Below are 23,549 nucleotides of genomic sequence, written 5' to 3'. Positions count from 1 at the left end.
TATGTTTGATCATACAGGTTAGATGACAGTTACAAGATCATACAGGTTACATGTGCAGTTATGTTTGATGTTTTGTTGGCTGTTGCAATTAGATTCATGTGCATTTGCATTACACTTTGGTTTGTTCCTTTATTTGATGTTAAAATGACAAATCATTCTTTGATAATATAACAGTTGCTGCTGATAGATTCTTGATTATATATGCAGTTGCTACAAATTTTACATGTTTTATTTCAACAAAAGTTGCTGCTGTTAAATGGTTATATCAAGATTGAATGATACATATTAGCCAAACACACAAGATTGAATGCTGCTGTTAATGTGTCTGTTCTTGAACATATGGCAATACAGAGTAGCCAGCTTTTAAATCAATATGAAAAGTTTGAAAAGTTAAATGGTTATATCAAGATTGACTGTTAATGTGTCTGTTCTTGAACATATTTGCATCTATGATTAGTGAGTTTGTTGCAATTACTGGAATTGTGTGTTTGGTTACACAGGCTGTATAACCTTTGCTGCTGATCATGGCAATAAAAAAAACACACAGTTGTATGATGGTTTTTGCAAAAACCCTAGATCCCTAATTCTGTAAAGATTTTATGTTGGTTTTAGTGCTAATTACAGAAACCTTTATGTTACAACTTTTAAATCAATATGATGATGCATCATAAGTTATCAATGGGTTGATTATTAAAAGCAGGGGTTTATAATAATCGAATATGGGTGGTGGCGGGAAGGGTTTTGGAAGTTGCAGGGGGTAATATTGCTTTCTAACATAAAGTATATGGGGTAATAAGAAAGGGCATTTTAGTAATTTACCTGTGGGGGATAATTATGCAACATAACAGGAATGTTAGGGGGTAAAATAAAAGGGTAAAATAGTCATTTCACCACCAAGTCAACAGATCAGCCACAAATTTGATGCCAGGGGGTAAACTTGCGATATAACAACGAACATTGGGGGGTAAAATTGCAATTATTTTCGTTAGGGGGGGGGGTAAGGGAGCCAATTGGCCTAAACCCCACGGGGTAAAATTGCAGTTTACTCTTTGTTTTAACTTATGTAATGTTTGTTTTTTAATATTATATAATGTTTGGTTTTTTAATATTAATGATTTTATTTATATATCTTATTTAATAAATGTTAAAAAAGTAGATGAAATTAAAAAAAGAAATAAATTAAGTTGGTGGAGTAGACTCATCCTCCATTTTCTTGATTTCATCTTTGAAAGAGGATCCTTCAAAAATTATAACGTGGCGCTTACGTAGCGGATCGTCCTCTAAGACCATGCGTATGGGCATTATAGGGGCATGAAAGAGTTTGATAAAACCCCTAACACCATCCCCTTAGGCGTTATAGGGGCATAAAAAGGGAGGGGCATTACTAGAATAATGCCCAAAAAGAAGGAAAAAAATGGTAAGGATTGAATGAAATAGACATTAACAATTACATATTTTTTACAGGAGTCTCATAAGGTTGATGTGGCTAAAAATGCCCCTTAGAAGGCATTAACACACATGGTCTAATTACAAGGCTCAACCATACCGAGTACCCTTGTGATTTTAAATTAAAGCATTAAAAGCAAGTGTGACAAAAAGGAACCATTCAATATGCCAAGGGACCATTTGTGACAGTTTTCCCTGCGTGGACGATAGACCCAACTTCCGATGCAATAATAATAAATTTAGTATTTGTTGTCGTAGTCGCTGAGATCAGATGTGATGTGATGAACCCTCCCAGAAACTAGGGTTCCGCCTTCCCCATTTCATCTCTGAAAACCAACAATTCCAATCACCATCCAGGTATGCCGACGTTCACCACAATTGCGTTACAAAATCTACTCGAACATCGTATACCCACCAAAGATTCTTCCTCAACTTTGAAACCCACAAATCACGAAGAGGATAAAGAAGAAGAAGAAGAAGAGCAATTGAAACCAACAAAGAGGTTGAATCACATATACATATCACCTGCTCTCTACACCACACCTAAACCCACTCCAATCTTGGATTATCCTGCATCTGGGTCCGTATCCCCGTCTCCCTACGTGTTCAATCGCAAGGGACGGGGTGGTGGTAAGTCGGCGAATAGGCGAATCGACGGGTTTGAGGTTCAGAGTCGTGGAAATGGAGAAGATGAAGTGGTGGAGAGTGGTTTGTTTAATGGAGGGGGTGAAAGTGGAAATTGTTTGGTGGCTGAAGAAGATGATGATGATGATTTTGCGGATCCTCGATGCGATTCGTTTAGTGTTGCCAGCTCGAATGATTCTGGGAGGCTGGGGATTGAGAGTATGAGTGTGGTGTCTAATCAGATTGGGGAGTTTTATGATGCTACTGAAGGTAATTTTTTCTTTAAATATGTTTGTTTGTTTCTGTTTTGTGTTAAATTAGGGTTCAAAACAATTCAAGGGATGAAGAAACTGTGAAAGATTTACTTGATAAATACTTTTATTATATATGAAACGGTTGAGAGCATAGTTGTTGATAGCAAATAACGACAAAGCATCTATAGGCTACGTAGCGAATAGCGACGGCTATTTTATAAATAGCGATTACACTAGAAAATAATTTTGAAAATTTTTATATGTATATTCAGGGCCGGCCCAAGGGTAAGCCAAATGAGGCTTGGGCCTTGGGCCACCAAAACTGTAGGGCCTCCATAATTTGATAAAACTATAGTCCATTTATAACCGTTACACATTTTTTTCATGTATATTTAACAAAAACCTATAAATCCGGCTATTTTATAGCTATATCTAATTGCTATTTACATAAAAAAAAACAATCGCTATTTGTCGCTATGACCCATATAGCGACAGTACGTCGCATGGCTACATAGCGCGCTATAGCGGTCGCTATTAACAACTATGGTTGATAGAGATATGCAGTTTCTGGTTAAGGTTATTTGGCTTTACATAGATATGAGTTTGAGGTGTGCATCGCCTTGGAGCGTTTTTAAACTAAGCTGCCTGTAAGATTTGGTGCACCAGGGAGGGATTGCTCTATGTGTTGTTGTAGGAGCTAGTTTGGCCAATAATACGCATCAACTATAGCTAGCTGATTCTCATCATGCTTTATACACATAGCATCTAGAATCTCACGGTCACAGGCACTGTTACTATAAACTAATCTACATTTGTAAACACCCTGCAAATTTGGATCAAAAATCAGATGTTGGCATGCTAGGATCCTCTACATTGTTTGAGCCCGGAGGGTACTCCGGCGTGAGAATAATCTTCAGCTCTTTGGTGTTCATGGTGTAATAAATGTAAGAAACGCGTACTTTGGGGGGGGGGGGGTAGGTTTGTTTTGTATTTGTATTGCAATGTGTTTGTACCGCCTCCTCTTACTTGTAGGACTCTAGACTATCTTAGCTCCTCTTACTGTGCCTTCAATGTTTAGTCTGGTGAGATTTGACCTGTCTCACCTTGTAGGCTTGATCATGGTGCCTTTCTTCTTTTCGGAACCAACACATGTGTTCTGGCCGTTCATGTACCCTCATCATCATTGTCACATAAAAGGGAGGACACAAAAACAGTAATCAAATATATGTTACATTTCAAACTTGAAAGTAATATCAGATAGGCATTAACTGTATGTGTCAAAAGATAATAACTTCAAAGTGATGTGATACTAGACATGCAATTCCCAGATTGTATTTTTTTCTAATCATGTTGATCATCTTAACATGTGAGATCATCGTCAAGAATAACTTTGAATCAATTATCAACACAACATGTAACAAAATTTAGGAATACACTATACGCGTATTACATTTAGATAAAAAATCATGAAAGCATTATGTTATCGTTTTCAGCCAAATCCTTTTATCTCACAAACCCTGCTGTGCTTCTGTTGTATTTTTTTGCACAGATTTCTCTTCAGAAGGATCTATGCTGAGTTGTAGGGGCAACATAGAATCAGAGTTGCATACAGCAAGGGCTAATCTGCTTGAGGAGATTGAGAAACGCAAGGCTGCTGAAGATGACGTGGCTGCCATGTCTACTCACTTGCACACAGTCAGCAAAATTCTACTATCTCAGACTGGTGTAACGTCTTCGTCAAATGAGAGCCGTCCTACCCGGTTTGACATTAATGCAATTAAACAGTTTTCGGAGGAAGTTATCGTTGCTAGATTTGTAGCAGAAGCCATGGGGAAAGCTGAAGCAAGGGCCGAAGCTGAGCTGGCTGCACAGGTCATCATAGGATCTAAAGATAAAGACATTTCCCGGCTGCAAGACAGGCTCCAGTACTATGAAGCTATGATCCATGAAATGTCCCAGAATAACCTTGAATCTATGGGTGGGTGGTATATCACTGTATCTTGGAATTTTGAATGATTTTCTTTTGGGTTAATATCATAATAATCAACATATTTTCTTATTTTTCGTGAAAAATAATAAAGTAAAGTTATTTATGATATTAACTCTTTCATTTACAACAAAAATAATAACTTTATGACATGGTTATTTGGTGATGCAGAGGTGGCACGAAGGCGTAGAGAAAAGAAAAAGGGACAGAGGAAGTGGTTATGGAGGTGCATAGGAATGTCCATCGCGATCGGAGCATCTGTCATAGCTTATTCATATGCTCCACATCATCATCAGTCGTTGGAAACTGTTAATGAAACACAGCCAGACGCAGCTTAAAGGCACCATGTTTTATCAGCGGTGATGTTACTTGTTTACATACATAATCACAAATAATACAACATTGATAGTAGGTTAGTTAAATGATCAAAAGGTTTATTATTGGAGTAATGAACCAACCAACGGTCGTGTGAAAAAACGCTAGTGTTCTACACAGTTTTGCTACTGGGTATAGTAGTAGTTGGGTTCGGCTTTAGTCTGGTGTCTGAAGAGTTTACAGATGAAACGGATTTGGTGAAATCTTTGACATGATTTACTTGTTTGGCACATTGCAGTGTGTGATTGGTCTTTTTATGGTTTCGTCAACTGTATTACTTTACCTGTTCTTTGTTGAAACAAACTGCACAAAGAATTTATTTCATGGGTACTTACCATTTGACCCACCAACTGTAACATGCATTATTGGCCAATTAGGCCTCAAGGCTCGGACTTAAAAGAGGTTCGCTGTAGTCTTAACCCATATAACTGAACAATAACTGAGTTTCGGCTAACAAAGCTGTAAAACCTACCGGCTTGGTTAATAAACCCATGTCTTAAGAGGGTCAAGTTTTATATAAATTGTGTTTTGACGAAGCAAAAAAGATCATAACAAAAAAGATCTTAAAGAAAAAAAAAAACAATAATCACTGTGATCCCTTTTCTAGTGGTTCTGTTTGGTTAATTGAATTTTGTAAATGTATATAAATTGAAATCAAAATTGAGAAGGGTAAACTATAAAAAAAATAGAACTATACCATTATATAGTTAAAGCGCCAAAGGCGCATGCCTAGGCACTCGAGGCAAAACCACCTTGAGTCTAGCAAGGCGCACCTTAAAAAATTATTAGGCGGAAAGTAGTTTCAAACTATTTGAACCAGCCAAAAAACAATCTGATTAAAACTAGTTCAAACCAGCCGAGAACAAGTTTAAAACATTTATAAATGGCGTGGAAGGAACGTGTGTCTTGCTTGTCTAGAAAGTGTGGGTTTTCAAATAACAGTTACATGAGCCTAAACCAAACAAGCGTCTTGCTTGTCTCAAACATGTGCTTTTTAAGCCTCGTCTAGATGACATGCTCGCCTTTTGTGTCTTGAGCCTTACCACTAGTTTTTCTATATTCTTCATATAGTTCAATTAATCGATTTTTTCTCCGACTTGTAACAACTTTTGTCCCTCTTTTTTCTTTTTGTCACAATTTACGTATCAAGTACAATCTCATAAACATATATTATACAAAGATAATGTCTTTTTTCAAGTAAACTGATTTAGTGTGGCAAAAAAAAGTCTATTACATGATAAAAACTTGATTTCACATCCAACTGCAAACTAAAGATGCAAAACAGCATGCCACCGCGGTACTATTGAGTTGTTCCCAGTGCAAGATCCTGCCATGTGTCTCCATCCACTTGTGCTGCTTCATGATCTGTTGAACATGCTCATTGTAAGCAACAAACATACAAAACAATTCTACAGGGTATAGGCCCAGTTTCCCAAATAACCCAACCAAAGAAAAAAAACTTGCTCTGCAGATGCAATAAATACTTCAATTCAGGCAACATTTGGCAAGTAAAATACATGATATGGTAATTTTACTTGAATAAGATTTAAGCATTTAAAGGGAGTATAGACTTCAATGGTTGAGCTTCGATTAGTGTTTTATAGGAACCAACTTTATTTACTAATACAACAGATTAACTAGATATATACATTGTGTCAGTGACCCCATTTACTAACAATTAACAAACACTGCAACCGTGGTTTTAAAAAACGGTTGAGGTGTGCGCCTCGAGGCGCGCCTCAAGGCAAAACGGCCAAAAAACGATTCTGAGGCGCGCCTCAAGGGGTTAATACTGTATGTGCGCCTCAGAGGGGCTGATGCGCTAAAAAGGCTGCGCCTCAGGGGTTTTTGATATTTGTTTTTGATGGTTTTGAGTTTTTGTGTCAATTTCAAGCAATTTATGTCTTTTTTATGTGTGTTTTTGATTATTTTGATGAATTTGGTTAGTATTACTATTTTTATAAGATATATAATATTTATATTTATTTTTTAGTTCCGCCTCGAGCTTACACCTCGGTTCACCTCGAGGCCTACGCCTCGACACTCGTTTCCATTTTTTTAAACCTTGACTGCAACCATTAGAATTCACTGAAATTTCCTTTCTGACAAACGAGTTTTGCTGAGGCAAACGTAAGGCTGACTCCCCCTAGTTGTAGTCGAAAGAAAAACCTCTATACGACTTGGAAGATTGATCATCTATCCGCCCCAGAATCCTTTTTGTTAATTGTAATAATGGTTTACAAAACTATTTGAGAAATTTAAACAACAGGGAGGAGGGAAACAAAATCATGTAACATGAGATTCATTTCAACAGAAACAATCAAAAGATGTCAAAAAAAACATAGGTAAATAAGATTAATTTCAACAGAAAAAAAAACCCTAAATTTTTCAAATCTAAACGTATTCCTAACAAAAACCCTAAATATTCCCAAAACAATGACCAAAAATAGGAAGAAATGGAAATTTAGGTTTCAGAGAACATACTGGAATCTTCGGCATCATCATTCCGAGGGAGGAGTGCCGGAGGTAACTCAAGATCTGTAAGCCAAATATGTAAAAATCAGGGAAAATATTTGAATAATTAGAAGAAGAGATGAGAATAGAAGTAAAAAAACCGTCGTCAGGGAGAGTATCTCTCATCCATTCTTCGTCTACAACATCGATTAAGATCCCTAGGCTTAACTCTTCTGCCATTCTTCAGTCCGATCGTTTACTTGTGTGTGTGTGTGTGTTGTGGGGGGGGGGGGGGGGGGTTGGGGTGTTGATTCAAAATTGCTTAAGGGTGGTGTTTGGGTTTTAGCTTATTTTGGATTTGTAAGGAGTAAATTATGATTTCGGCCCATGGGTCGTGCCCTTTTTCACCCTACCAACTTAAAAAGAAATCTTTTAATATCTGAGCCTAATGTTTTTTTTTAGTTCTTTTGGCTTTGATCACTAACCTCATTCATTTACTTGGTTAAAAATTATACATGTGACCCTCACATGACAAACATTATGTCAATTCACCGACTCTTAAATAAACTCCCTACATCCATCTTATCTTCTTCTTCAATTGAGCACCCCCTAAACCCTAATTCCACCATGGTCATCACATTGGGAGTTCACCGGAAACCCTAATTCTTTGTTTGTTTATCTTTCGAACACTTGTGATTCATCGACGGCTCGATTTTCTCCAATTCAGCTCGTTTTTACTCTTTTAAGCTTCCTGAGCCCTGCAAATCACAAACTACTAAGTACAATGCTAAAACCTAACTAAGACGACACAAAGCAAAAGCAAAAGCAAAACGAAAACTGTATAAACTATACATGGAAACTAGATGTATTTTGCAATACGTCAAGTCGCCTTTTCCATTGGGTTACCCCGGGTAGTCGGACTTTTATTTGTTGGTCATTAAAAAAATTAATTATATAAACTTATTGCAAATATCAATAAAAGTTATAAAAGTTTTGAATTAAAATGCTTTTTATGCTTCTTCGAAATATGTGTCTTCTTACTAGTGTCAGCACTAGTTTGTTCAGGTAAAACAAAGGCTTTGAGACCCTAGTACACTTCTTGAGAGACAAAATTTGCCAAGACTGTATGTCAAGGTCCATCGCCCCAAGTAAGGTGGCAGCCCTGAGGCATTACCGAGCGTGAAACACCGCTCTATGTGTGGGTGTTATCAATGGCGTGATTGGAAATAGTGTGAAAAGGGACTGGTTTTTAAAAAAAAAAGTTAATTCTCTTATAATAAACAACCATATTTTATAAATTTTACCTCGAAACTCTCAAACCACATTTTCTTCTCCATCTTCTTTTTATAATTTTTTTTTTTGTAAAAATCTATAAAAACTCATGAATCCTTGGAGCCCCCGACCCAAACAGCTCGAATTGGCAAAACCAAAACGAGCCAAACACCCTGAACAACCCAAGCAACGTTTACTTTTTCCTAAATTGTTATCGAACATTGATTAGTGACAAAGTGCCAATCAAAGATAAGAATGAAACTCGGTCCCAATTACCTTAATAAATATGGCAAGTCTGGTGTCGAACCACAAGGAGTACTATGAAAAGCGTTGTTGAACAAAATACTATTCACCATTTGCAATATGTACAGAAAGTAAAATTAAGGGTGGTGTTTGGGTTTTAGCTTATTTTGGATTTGTAAGGAATAAATTATGATTTCGGCCCATGGGTCGTGCCCTTTTTCACCCTGGGGGGGAGGGGGTGGGTGTTGATTCAAAATTGCTCAAGGGTGGTGTTTGGGTTTTAGCTTATTTTGGATTTGTAAGGAGTAAATTATGATTTCGGCCCATGGGTCGTGCCCTTTTTCACCCTACCAACTTAAAAAGAAATCTTTTAATATCTGAGCCTAATGTTTTTTTTAGTTCTTTTGGCTTTGATCACTAACCTCATTCATTTACTTGGTTAAAAATTATACATGTGACCCTCACATGACAAACATTATGTCAATTCACCGACTCTTAAATAAACTCCCTACATCCATCTTATCTTCTTCTTCAATTGAGCACCCCCTAAACCCTAATTCCACCATGGTCATTACATTGGGAGTTCACCGGAAACCCTAATTCTTTGTTTGTTTATCTTTCGAACACTTGTGATTCATCGACGGCTCGATTTTCTCCAATTCAGCTCGTTTTTACTCTTTTAAGCTTCCTGAGCCCTGCAAATCACAAACTACTAAGTACAATGCTAAAACCTAACTAAGACGACACAAAGCAAAACGAAAACTGTATAAACTATACATGGAAACTAGATGTATTTTGCAATACGTCAAGTCGCCTTTTCCATTGGGTTACCCCGGGTAGTCGGACTTTTATTTGTTGGTCATTAAAAAAATAAATTATATAAACTTATTGCAAATATCAATAAAAGTTATAAAAGTTTTGAATTAAAATGCTTTTTATGCTTCTTCAAAATATGTGTCTTCTTACTAGTGTCAGCACTAGTTTGTTTAGGTAAAACAAAGGCTTTGAGACCCTAGTACACTTCTTGAGAGACAAAATTTGCCAAGACTGTATGTCAAGGTCCATCGCCCCAAGTAAGGTGGCAGCCCTGAGGCATTACCGAGCGTGAAACACCGCTCTATGTGTGGGTGTTATCAATGGCGTGATTGGAAATAGTGTGAGAAGGGACTGGTTTTTAAAAAAAAGTTAATTCTCCTATAATAAACAACCATATTTTATAAATTTTACCTCAAAACTCTCAAACCACATTTTCTTCTCCATCTTCTTTTTATAATTTTTTTTTTGTAAAAATCTATAAAAACTCATGAATCCTTGGAGCCCCCGACCCAAACAGCTCGTATTGGCAAAACCAAAACGAGCCAAACACCCTGAACAACCCAAGCAACGTTTACTTTTTCCTAAATTGTTATCGAACATTGATTAGTGACAAAGTGCCAATCAAAGATAAGAATGAAACTCGGTCCCAATTACCTTAATAAATATGGCAAGTCTGGTGTCGAACCACAAGGAGTACTATGAAAAGCGTTGTTGAACAAAATACTAATCACGATTTGCAATATGTTCAGAAAGTAAAATTAAGGGTGGTGTTTGGGTTTTAGCTTATTTTGGATTTGTAAGGAGTAAATTATGATTTCGGCCCATGGGTCGTGCCCTTTTTCACCCTACCAGCTTAAAAAGAAATCTTTTAATATCTGAGCCTAATGTTTTTTTTAGTTCTTTTGGCTTTGATCACTAACCTCATTCATTTACTTGGTTAAAAATTATACATGTGACCCTCACATGACAAACATTATGTCAATTCACCGACTCTTAAATAAACTCCCTACATCCATCTTATCTTCTTCTTCAATTGAGCACCCCCTAAACCCTAATTCCACCATGGTCATCACATTGGGAGTTCACCGGAAACCCTAATTCTTTGTTTGTTTATCTTTCGAACACTTGTGATTCATCGACGGCTCGATTTTCTCCAATTCAGCTCGTTTTTACTCTTTTAAGCTTCCTGAGCCCTGCAAATCACAAACTACTAAGTACAATGCTAAAACCTAACTAAGACGACACAAAGCAAAACGAAAACTGTATAAACTATACATGGAAACTAGATGTATTTTGCAATACGTCAAGTCGCCTTTTCCATTGGGTTACCCCGGGTAGTCGGACTTTTATTTGTTGGTCATTAAAAAAATAAATTATATAAACTTATTGCAAATATCAATAAAAGTTATAAAAGTTTTGAATTAAAATGCTTTTTATGCTTCTTCAAAATATGTGTCTTCTTACTAGTGTCACCACTAGTTTGTTTAGGTAAAACAAAGGCTTTGAGACCCTAGTACACTTCTTGAGAGACAAAATTTGCCAAGACTGTATGTCAAGGTCCATCGCCCCAAGTAAGGTGGCAGCCCTGAGGCATTACCGAGCGTGAAACACCGCTCTATGTGTGGGTGTTATCAATGGCGTGATTGGAAATAGTGTGAGAAGGGACTGGTTTTTAAAAAAAAGTTAATTCTCCTATAATAAACAACCATATTTTATAAATTTTACCTCAAAACTCTCAAACCACATTTTCTTCTCCATCTTCTTTTTATAATTTTTTTTTTGTAAAAATCTATAAAAACTCATGAATCCTTGGAGCCCCCGACCCAAACAGCTCGTATTGGCAAAACCAAAACGAGCCAAACACCCTGAACAACCCAAGCAACGTTTACTTTTTCCTAAATTGTTATCGAATATTGATTAGTGACAAAGTGTCAATCAAAGATAAGAATGAAACTCGGTCCCAATTACCTTAATAAATATGGCAAGTCTGGTGTCGAACCACAAGGAGTACTGTGAAAAGCGTTTTTGAACAAAATACTATTCACGATTTGCGATATGTGCAGAAAGTAAAATTAGATTGTTTTAGAGTTTATTTTAGAAAACTAAGTTAACAACTTATAAAGTGGGTTTGTGTTCAGTTTGGCTATAGGGTGTGGTCATGACCCTCATGACCACCATTACCCTCCATGTTAGTGCCATGTAACCCATCTCTAATCCATCATCCAAAACCACTATCCTAAGGGTGTGGTCATGACCTAAACCACTAGCCCCTTATTTATTTTAATTTATCTTTTACTAAAGAAAAAAGGAAATGATTTGTTGAAAAATGGAAAGGAGGACCATGGTTGCCATGGTTTAATCCATGCCAACCATGGTGGATCAATCAAGAGGGTGGTGTAGCATTCCATTCATGTTCCTAGGTGGCAAATCATGTCCCAATAATGACCCCCACACCCTATAGTCTTATAACGAAGGTGATTCCTCCAGGTTTCAAGTTCAAAGATCAGACTAATAACCTAGTATTTGTTTAGGGAAACCACATACACATGATTATGTAGGATTAGGTTCAAGAGTGAACAACTTATTGAGAGTGAACTAATCTTGACCCTTGATCATTTTTTAGATTAAAAGGGCAAGATTGAAATTAGCCAAGTATGTTTGATTAAAATCTCTTAATTTTCTCATCTCTTAACTCTCTCTCTATCTCTTTCATTTTTAATTATTTCTCCATTATTTCTTTATCCATAGATTTTGTTTTAATTTTTATTTGAATATTGTTTTTCTTTTATTATACGTATATATAGATATCATGATATATTGTTATTAAATTCTTATAATTTTCAACTAATATTGAAAAATTTCTTTGAGATTGAAATTGTAATTATTTGTAGGTATTAACTTTTTTTTGAATATGTGATGAAGTTATTTATTTTTGCATACATGTGATATGTTTCATTTTCATTAATTTCATAATTTTTATATGAATCTACTCGTGTACATGCATAATATACTATATGTTGTTAATATACACATTTGTAACATTTTTGAATATAATACACAGATGTACAAAGACTATACACATGTGTATAAACTAACAACTATGTATCTTGTATAAACTGATAGTTAGCAAGACTGTACACATGTGTATAAACTAACAGCTGTGTATCTTTTATAAACTGATAGTTAGCGAGACTATACACATGTGTATAAACTAACATCTGTGTATCTTGTATAAACTAATACAAGCGAGACTGTACACATGTGTATACACTAAAAGCTATGTATCTTGTATATACGGAAACTAGCGAGATTTTAGGAATTTTGATTATATTATGTAATAAATGCAATTTACAAAAAAAAAATACCCTTCTGTCAATTAATTTAAAGGGAAGTTACAACATTATAATTACAATCTTGCGATTGTTTAAAAATCTCTAGATGATGTAATCCAATGGCCCAGATTAGTTCACACAGTTCACTCTCAACCTAGTGTTCACCCTAGAACCCTACCCTGATTATGTAAATCTAACGATTGTGATAAACAAAGACAATTACTTTAGTTGCAAAACAACGAAGGGTTCATCATCTGATTATCAATTGATAATGACCAAACCAGATCCGTAATCCATTATATCCTTATTACTAGAACTCTCAGAAATTGAATGAATAAAAATAAACTTTCAAACAAAAATTAATCAGTTACAATCATTCAATCAAACACATAGCAAAAACATTGAATGCTTAGATTGCTTGTCCCAGATATAAACAAAAAACCAAGTTAAATCATCTTACTAACAATAACTATCTACCAGAAGGAAACCACAAAGAAATTAGCTGTCACACCCCGAAATATCAGAGTTTGGCGTGACTGGACCGGTATCTTCATTGCACAGCGGAAGCAAATAGCTAAGACTTCTAAACAATGAACGCCTGCTAAGTACTCGAATTCCCATGGGTTCTCCTATTCCAACCGTTCCATAGTTTTGAAAATGCAACCTGAGAAAGAACATGCGAAAAAGTCAACATAAAGTTGAGCGAGTTCATAGTTTGTCTTGAAAAGATTTAAAATAAATCTTTTTGATAACCGGTTTCAAAGTTGTTGAGAAAATATAGTAGAATTATTTTCTTGGCATGATATATGAAAAACTGTGAGTCTAGCTCACAATAGTCTTTGTGCATTGCACGAGAGAGAGTGGGCCGAGCCCAAACGAACCTTTGTAAGCAGGATCAGCGCGTCCTCTTACTTAGGTATAATTTGAAAAACGTTACCAAAGTTTGTAAATCCATGTATTTGTGAGCTTACATCAAATGAATCTTAAAAACATTTGAAAGTTCAGTTTATAAGTAGGTATGCAATGCGTCTATGAACATGTTGATCATTAATCTGTAGCTAAGACATTAATATGTGTGCCGACATAGGAAGCACTCAACCCGGTAGACGATTTAAGTGTCGATTCACTTCGACAGGGACACAAAAGCACTCTAAGTGGCCGCACAAGGACCGTGAGTGGGGCTCGCCCGTACCCGATAGATCTACCCCCTGTTCCGTGGTCCTTAAAAGGATTAATGGTGCCTAAGTTAGCGCCTATTCGCACGTGATCCAAGAGTTCATTCCATAGCTTAATCATACCCTGGTTAATATGTATTTCAAAAGAAAAAAGGGGGACATAAACCCATTGGGTTGTCTCGTTGTTCGTACGCAGAACAACCCAGTCCCGTTGTAGTAACTAGGACATTCCTGTCACTAGTCATGAAAATCATGCACGTTTGTGATAATACGCGTTTGTTTTGTGAAACCGGTATGTTTAGTATAAACCGTTCGTAAATCATTTGAGTTCCTTGAAATCCATTCGCAATATGGTTTAGAAATATGAGTTTTCGTTCAACGAAAAGTTGTTTATTTTTGCAAAACTTGCATGTCTTTCCACCCCCGAAAACATTTATAAAAATGTAAAACAGTAAAAAGTGGGGGTTATGAACTCACCTGGATATTCCTGTGCAAAGCTAGCTTAAAGTGTGATTCCGTAGTGTCGTTCCGAGAACGTGAAGTAGCTAGCGTGCAACTATAGCATTCCTAATAAAGGAATAATTATAAGTTTTCTAATTAATCAACGTAGTTAAACTACGTGTCCGAGCTCTACCGAATCGTTAACTGAACGATTCTAAGAAGGTGTTATTAGTTTGACTTAGAATAACCAATCGATGGTTATTTGATCCCGTTCATAATCAGGATAAAACTAAGTCTCGAGATCGACTTAGTTTTCGAGTGATTAAGATATATATTTATACATATTCAAATACTAGCGATGTCGTGTTGGTCGTCGTGAATAGAAATACGTAGGTAAATAATGGTACGTATTCGAAACGTCGTGTATGATACGGTAACATACCATTGTAGTTTTCGTAGGATGGAAACTAATAGATATATATATACACACATATTCGAAAACGTGACGTTTGAAACGAATATAATAAATATATTCATGTTATAAGATTGTTCGAACTAACAACGTTATAACAAATATAACTAATTATAATTTGTTAAATAATCGTCGAATAATAGTCATTCGAAATAACTATAAGCAAAAATATTTATCGTATAAAAATTATACGAATAACGACGTTGGAAACAAACATAGAACATTTTATATTTATTTTATAAATATGTTCAGAAATCTCGACATTTAAAATAAATAGAAACTTCATATTTATTCTATGTGAATATTCAAAGTATTTCGAAGTGTCGGCGTTTTGGAAAGAAACATAAATAATCATGTTATTTTATACAAACATCAAGTTTCGTTAAGTAGTAAATTAAGTTTGTCGGAATATTATAACTTTGTTTTGAAATTCGTAATACATTGCCAAAATAAATATACTTTCATATTTATTTTATAAGAAAACTCGAACTTTGATAAATATATTTGATATTTCGGATTTTTACGGAAAATCGGGCAGAGTTTCCTCTGTTTTTGGACGATCCCGACAATAAAAGTGTCGATATTTTTATCAAAATTCAACAATTTTCAACAACAATTCGATATTATAATCAATCTATATAATAAGTTTTCGTCGAGTATAAAAAAAATGTAAACTAATACCAATTCAAAACGGGTCGAGCTCGGTCGCGTAAGCTAGCTAAAACTCTAAAGCTATAAAACTAGAATTTTTCACGTCGTTAAAACTTTACCGGGTCTCGTGAATTGACCGGGCGTTGACTGCTGATGACCGGTTCAAATCTGAGGTTGACCAGGTTTGGCTGAATCACCAAAAACTGAACCGAATTACGCGTGACTGTGGTTTGACTTCCGCTGACCGAGTTGACCGAGGATACCAAAGCTGACCCGAGCCGTCACGTTAACTGTCTTTGACTGATGTTGACTGCCTTAACTGTATGACCCGGACTCGAACCGAGTTAACTCGGTTTAACCGAGTTGACTCGAACCAGAACCAAAAACTCGAACCCGAACAGAAACTGTTGACCCGAGCCGTTGACCCGAACCTGAGACGTAACCCGAAAATGTGAGTTTATAACCTTTCACTTGAATCTGAGCCAAAACTAGATGAAATCACCATACTTCTGTCTTCATCGAACTCCGACGGCCGGAGCTTGTCTCCGCCGTCAAGATCTTCATCGTCAACAACAACAGTTAAAAATAAAAGAAATAAAATGAACAAGGACAGAGGGGGGGGGTCTTACTGTGAAACCAGGCAGAATAAGACACCACCACCGCTGCTGTTATTAACTCCGGCAGCCATACCGCCGCCGTTCGTTCCGGCTAACCGATCGTCGCCGGTGATTGCGGCTACCGCCGCTGTTGTCGTGACACCGACTCCTCCTCTCTCTCTGTCTCTGTCTCTCTGTCTGTGTTACGCCGTCGTCGCTCACCACCTTCAGCCTCCATCATCATCAACATCATCTGAAAATCTGTCGGTGAAAAGCTCCACCGCCGACGCCTCCACCGCCTCATCTTTCTCTCTCCGTGCTTCTCTGTCACAGGTGTGTGAGGACTATTGTCACACCCCCAAAATCCACATGCGGAGTACCACCGCTTGGGAGCGTGACTGACCAGGATCAAGCCATCTATCATATTGAACATAGCATAATATAAATAAAATAGTTCGTAAAACCTCATTCAATACAATTGATGTTCCAAACCAAACATAGTATCAATAGCGGAAGCCTAATAATGTGAAACCCAAAGTAAATCATAAGTTTAAATGTCATAATAGTTCATCGTAACAAACACGATCCTTGTCCACAACGACCCGCTTCTCCAGTGCAAGCTCCATAAGTACCTAAGGTCCTGCAAGGCATGCAGCAGAGAGTCAACAACTAGTTGAGCGAGTTCACAGATAACAGTTCAGTAATAGTATGGTATGAGTAATAGTAAGTTCGTTCGTTTATATCATGTTTCATATTTCCCATCGCGGCCTCCCAGGCAGGTGTGCGAAGATATTAGGGGATGTTCATCCCAATCATTCTAGACTAGGTTTATTTGTATCGCGGCCTCCCAGGCAGGTGTGCGAAGGTTAGTAAGTTTAGTTCGCGGCCTTCCAAAGGCAGGTGTGCGAAGATGTCATAGTATCGCGGCCAACCCGTGGCAGGTGTGCGAAGATCAGTTCAATGAATGTTACTAGTCTAGTAGGTTCGTATTCGTTAAGTTCTACCATCTGAGTGTGCATAACAATCTATCAAATCCCATTCCCCACCCGGGAACCCATGCCTTGGCTGTGTGAACTCACCTTGGGTTTGCTCGGTATGCTAAGTAAGTGCTCAAAGAAAGTCAATCACGTCCTAGAGTATGCACGTATTCAAATCAGTTTGATTTCATATAGTTCACGTATAAGCATCAACAATGATCATCAAGTAGTACACATCACTATTCAACATTACACCAGTCATGCATAGCGTTTACATCAGTTAGTTAACTCAGTGAACACTTAACAGAATTACATCAGAATTACATCAGATTACTGTGCAGGTTATCCAGTTCGGCGAAACACATCAATTGGCGAAACACAGGGTTTGGCGAAACATATTCTGTTTCGTCAAACCTCCTTTGGCGAAACACATTTTCAAATTCGTCAATCATCCTTGGCGAAACTAATTCTGTTTCGCCAAGACTTCTAATTCGCCAAACAATCACATTCGTCAATCATTCACATTCGTCAAGCATTCAGTTACGTCAATATTCTGATTCGACAAACATTCAGATTCGTTAAGGTATCAGTTACGTCAACATGTCAGTTACGGATATCATGCAGTCAATTACAGAAACCCTAATCATGCTAACTGCCGTCATCAATCATCAACCATAATCATACAGGAGTCAATCATCATACAATCATCATAAAATCATTGGTACCATACTGTAATCATTCACCCACTATCATGTATATCGCTACGTTAACCAAATCATATTACACAGTCAGCCTCTAGCATGAACCCTAGATCATGAGATCACAATATCACAATTACCCTATTCAGATTATCAGTAACAACCAATCATGGCATAAACAACATCTAGTGCCAGCCTATAATTTCTAGCAAAATAGTGAATCGATAGGCGAACTAACAATCACGCAAGAGTTAAAACACTTACCACAATGAACAAGATAACAATCAGATTGATTCGGGCTTCGGAGACACAAGATTGCCGTCACACAGAAGAGATGAGCGTTCTAGGGTTCTAACTTTTACCAAAGGTGTGAACTAGAAGTCGTTTCATGTTAATATACACGAGTTAGCGTTTTGGGCCCGTAATGGGCTTTGGCGAGACTGGGCCGGCAAAACAGGATGTTTCGTTGAGATAGGGTTGACGAGACAGGCCTCCTGTTTCATCGAGATGATGTTGGCGAATCTAGCTCTGATTCGTCGGGCACTATGTGGTTTAATCAGTAGTCTATGTCTAATTGTTTCATAATACTCACATTGCAATGGTAATCACATATATGCATAACACAGTACGTTTCATTAACACATAACATGTACAGTTACAAGTCAAACAGTCAAAGTCAATGGTCAAGGTCAACGTGCATTAAATACGAGTCAAAAGGTCGAGTTGTCACATTATCCCCAACTTGAAAGAAATTTCGTCCCGAAATTTGGTAAGTACTTACTGAGGAAGCTAGGTAGGTTGCATCGTTCACTGGTTTTCCTGGGGTGTCACATCCTCCCCCCGTTGATCTGGAATTTCGCCCCAAAATTCCGTTGTAGTAGCTTCAGCCTCAGCAGTGGTTGTATTGGTTCCGAATAACTGGGGATATTTTTCTTTCATTTGGTCTTCGCGTTCCCAGGTGTACTCTGGGCCACGTCGGGAGTTCCAACGAACTCGAACAAGAGGGATTCTCTTGTGTTTGAGGACCTTCACATCCCGGTCCGTAATTTCAACAGGTTCCTCGACGAACTGCAACCGCTCGTCGATAGTGAGTTCCTTAAAAGGAACGATGAGGGTTTCATCTGATAAGCACTTCTTTAAGTTCGATACATGAAAAACATTGTGAACTGCCCCGAGTTCAGCTGGTAAGTTCAATCTGTAGGCTACCTTGCCGATTTTCTCAATGATCTCGAATGGTCCAACATATCGCGGATTCAGTTTGCCCCGTTTGCCAAAACGTACCACACCCTTCCAGGGTGAAACTTTCAATAAAACCCGGTCCCCGACCTGAAATTCCAATGGCTTTCTACGCTTGTCCGCGTAGGCTTTCTGACGGTCGCGTGCTGCCGCCATGCGTTGTCGTATCTGTGCGATCTTTTCCGTGGCGTCCACTACGATCTCTGGACCCGTAATCTGACTATCCCCCACCTCTGCCCAACAGAGAGGTGACCGGCATTTACGCCCGTACAATGCCTCGAATGGAGCGGCTTGGATGCTGGTGTGATAACTATTATTATATGAAAACTCCACCAAAGGGAGGTGCTTTTCCCAGCCGTTGCCGAAATCGATAACACATGCCCGGAGCATGTCTTCAAGAGTTTGGATCGTTCGCTCAGACTGCCCATCCGTCTGAGGGTGATATGCCGTGCTCATGTCTAACTTTGAGCCGAAAGATTTGTGCATTGCTTGCCATAGCTCTGACGTGAATCGTGCATCGCGATCTGAGATAATAGAGATGGGCACCCCGTGCCTTGACACAACTTCTTTGAGATAGATGTCTGCGAGAGTGGAGAACTTATCCGTTTCCTTTATCGCTAGGAAGTGTGCAGACTTGGTGAGTCGATCCACGATCACCCATATCGTATCGTTCCCACGCTGAGATCTAGGTAAGCCTGTAACGAAATCCATGGAAATTTCTTCCCATTTCCATTGCGGTATCATGGGTTGCTGAAGTAGACCCGCTGGTTTCTGATATTCCACTTTGACCCTTGCACATGTCAAACACTTGCCGACGTAGGTGGCGATGTGGGCCTTCATGCTTGGCCACCAATAAGTAGTTCTGATGTCGTGGTACATTTTGTCCGACCCTGGGTGTACCGAATAACGGGACTTGTGAGCTTCATCCATTACCAGCTCTCGTAGACCGCCATAAAGTGGAACCCAAATACGCCCCGTTACATAGTAGGCGCCGTCTTCCTTTTGTTCCATTTGTTGCCTCGAACCACGTAAAGCTTCAGCCTTTACGTTTTCTGGTTTCAATGCTTCCACTTGAGCATCTCGTATCTGTGCAGGAAGACTAGACTGAATAGTGAGCTGCAAAGCTCGTATGCGTCTAGGTAGAGTGTCTTTCCGACTAAGGGCGTCAGCCACAACATTGGCTTTGCCTGGATGGTACTTGATAGCGCATTCATAATCATTCAGTAGTTCCACCCATCTTCGTTGACGCATGTTCAAATCCTTCTGCTTAAGGATATGCTCGAGACTCCTGTGATCGGTGTAAATCGTGCACCTGGTACCGTACAGGTAGTGTCGCCATATCTTAAGCGCGAAAACAACAGCTCCCAGCTCTAAATCGTGCGTCGTGTAGTTCCGTTCGTGAACCTTGAGTTGACGAGAGGCGTAGGCAATCACTTTATCCCGCTGCATCAATACGCAACCAAGACCTTGTATTGATGCGTCACAATAAACCACGAAATCTTCCGTGCCCTCTGGCAATGAGAGAATAGGCGCACTGCAAAGCCTATCCTTTAAGTACTGAAAAGCGGTTTCCTGGGACTCTCCCCAGCGATAGGTGACACCCTTCTGTGTCAGCAGTGTAAGTGGTTGTGCGATCCTCGAGAAGTCTTTGATGAACCGCCGATAGTAACCCGCCAAACCCAAGAATTGGCGTATTTCCGTTGGTGTACGCGGTGCAGGCCAGTTCCTGATCGAATCTACCTTGGATGGATCGACATGAATCCCATCCCTGTTCACCACATGGCCTAAGAAGTGGACTTCACGAAGCCAGAAGTCACATTTAGAAAACTTGGCGTACAATTGCTCCTTTCGAAGGAGTTCCAAAATCAATCGTAGGTGCTGCTCGTGCTCCTCCTGACTCTTGGAGTAAATCAAAATGTCGTCGATGAAAACAATGACGAACTTGTCAAGATAGGGTTTACACACCCTGTTCATAAGATCCATGAATACGGCAGGCGCGTTCGTTAACCCGAATGGCATGACGAGAAACTCGTAGTGACCGTAGCGAGTTCTGAATGCGGTTTTGGAGACGTCCTCATCCCGGACTCTCAGCTGATGGTAACCCGACCTCAAGTCTATCTTGGAGTAGTAACTCGACCCTTGCAACTGGTCGAATAGGTCGTCTATACGCGGAAGAGGATAACGGTTCTTCACCGTCACCTTGTTCAGTTCACGGTAGTCGATGCACATCCTGAAAGTGCCATCCTTCTTCTTCACGAAAAGTACTGGTGCTCCCCAAGGCGAAGAGCTTGGACGAATAAAACCCTTTTCCAAGAGTTCTTGTAGCTGCTTCGACAGTTCTTCCAGTTCGGTTGGAGCTAAACGATACGGTGCGCGGGCTATTGGTGCTGCTCCAGGAGCTAACTCAATCTGAAACTCGACTTGACGATGAGGAGGTAAACCAGGTAAATCTTCAGGAAACACTTGAGGAAAATCACGCACAACTGGTATATCCCCCAGTTTCTTTTCCTTTGCTGATGCGTCAGTAACGAGTGCCAGAATGGCAGTGTGTCCCTTTCGTAAACATTTCTACGCCTTTAAGAAAGAGATGATGCCAACCACAGCACCACTCTGGTCACCTTGAACTTCGAGAGGTTCCTGACTAGAGCGAGGAATACGAATAACCTTCTCCTTGCATAAAATCTATGCGCGATGTTGGGATAACCAATCCATACCGATGACGACGTCGAAACTACCCAAAACTATGGGTATAAGATCAATCGAGAAAGTCTGACCAGCTAGAACGATGTTACAACCCTTGATTACATGTGCCGCTTCTACACTTTTACCATTTGCCAGTTCTACGACGTGTTTGGTGTTTAGGGGTGTTGGTGTACGTTTTAACAATTTACTCATTTTCAATGACATATAACTTGTATCAGCACCCGAATCAAATAAGACAGTAACATAAATATCGTCGAGAAGAAACTTACCCATAACCACGTTGGGATCATTCACTGCGTCACCCCGACCTAGCACAAAAGCACGGCCCCGAGCTTTGTTGCCATTGTTGTTGTTTCCCCCGTTGTTGTTGTTGTTATTATTCCCGTTGCCCTGATTGTTGTTGTTGTTGCGATTCTGGTTCAACTGTGGGCAATCGCGTTTGTAGTGGCCTTCAGCCCCACACTGGAAACATCCCCGGTTTCCACGCTGTGGCTGCTGCTGCTGGTTCTGTGGAGCTGGCGGTGGGAGTTGCTGGTTTTGGTTTGCTGGTCGCGAGCTTCTACAATCTTTAGCCTCATGGCCCGGCTTGTGGCATCTTTGACAACGTTCCCTGCGACATTTTCCACTGTGGTGTTTGTTGCACCTGTTACACCACGGGTGAGTTCCCCTATAACCACTCTGCCCCTGGTTGCCCGATGATTGCTGATTCGGGCTCTGATAATCGTTGGTGCGACGCTGCTGAGTTTGGGACTGAACCGAAGCTGATCCCTTGCTGGAATCCCCATCCCACTTTCTTTTGTTCTCGCTGGTTGTGGCAGAAGTAGTAGCAGCTGGAGTAGTAGTAGCAGTAGTGGTAGCACTGATGCGTTTTGGCAGTCTGTTCTGATCCACTGCCTGATCTGTGATGCGGTGGGCGAGACGCTGAATAGCCTGAATGTCGTCAAGATTAGCCGATGTTACGTGGCTCTGGATTTCTGGCGCCAAACCCTTGAGATACAACTCAATGCGCTTGTATGGAGGGTCCACCATAGTTGGACACAGCACGGCCAGCTCATTTGACCGTTTAGTATACGCTTCAATCTCTGATCCAACCATTTTCAGGTTATACAGCTCGTCTTCCAGTTTGTGAATATCTTCACGCGTGCAATACTCTCTCTTGATAAGTTCCTTAAAATCGTTCCAGGGTGTGGCGTTAGCAGCTGCCAACCCCAGAATTTGCACCTGCGCGTTCCACCAGGTTAGCGCTATTCCCTCCAAGGTGCCAGTTGCATACTTGACCTTGCGAGCCTCAGGGCACTCGCACATTTCGAATACTGACTCTAGCTTTTCAAATCAATGGAGGAGTCCCACTGCCCCCTCGGTGCCACTGAAAGAATTTGGACGACAGTCCATGAAGTTCTTGAATGTGCAGACAGGCTGCTGCGCGTGTTGACCTGCTTGAGCGGCTGCAACTGCCGCAGCAACGAGAGCCTCTAGCTGGGCTTGAGTCATGTTAATTCGTGCGGCCATTGATCTTCACATCAAAGGCAACATAAGTGAGAAAGGTTCGCGAATAGTGCGATGACAGAAGAGTGTAAGCACATAGGGGTTCTCAAGCAGTAACAGATAGCGAGCAATAGTAGGGTAAGCATACTACGAGCAAAGTTCTAAGCAGTTCTAGCAAGCAGGTAATAAACATAAACCTTATTACCTAGGATGTCGAGTCTTGCACGTGGAGCGAAGCGTCGTTGTGGATCGTTGAGAGCACTGTTCTGGTTATAGTCTGGTTTTAATAAAAACGTTTTCCCATATTAAAAC

General features: G+C 39.4%; 2 protein-coding genes across 2 annotated transcripts; one reads left to right on the top strand and one right to left on the bottom strand.

The window, feature by feature from the left end:
- The first annotated feature begins 1,668 nt into the window (after window positions 1-1,668).
- On the top strand, window positions 1,669-5,018 carry LOC110868204. The gene is made up of 3 exons (XM_022117306.2): window positions 1,669-2,340; window positions 3,874-4,302; window positions 4,483-5,018. The coding sequence occupies exons 1-3, from the start codon at window positions 1,806-1,808 to the stop codon at window positions 4,647-4,649; spliced, it is 1,131 nt and encodes a 376-aa protein (XP_021972998.1). The 5' UTR covers window positions 1,669-1,805; the 3' UTR covers window positions 4,650-5,018.
- Window positions 5,019-5,823: 805 nt separating this feature from the next.
- Window positions 5,824-7,470, bottom strand: LOC110868203 (anaphase-promoting complex subunit 13). The gene is made up of 3 exons (XM_022117305.2): window positions 7,302-7,470; window positions 7,171-7,224; window positions 5,824-6,051 (listed from the first exon to the last, which is right to left on the bottom strand). Exons 1-3 carry the CDS (start codon window positions 7,378-7,380, stop codon window positions 5,987-5,989), a joined length of 198 nt encoding a protein of 65 aa, XP_021972997.1. The 5' UTR covers window positions 7,381-7,470; the 3' UTR covers window positions 5,824-5,986.
- Window positions 7,471-23,549: the final 16,079 nt, after the last annotated feature.

Source organism: Helianthus annuus, chromosome 4, assembly GCF_002127325.2.
Source record: "Helianthus annuus cultivar XRQ/B chromosome 4, HanXRQr2.0-SUNRISE, whole genome shotgun sequence".
NCBI lineage: Eukaryota > Viridiplantae > Streptophyta > Magnoliopsida > Asterales > Asteraceae > Helianthus > Helianthus annuus.
The sequence above is the reverse complement of the archived record's forward strand: the minus strand, read 5'-3'. Positions and strand labels throughout refer to the sequence as shown.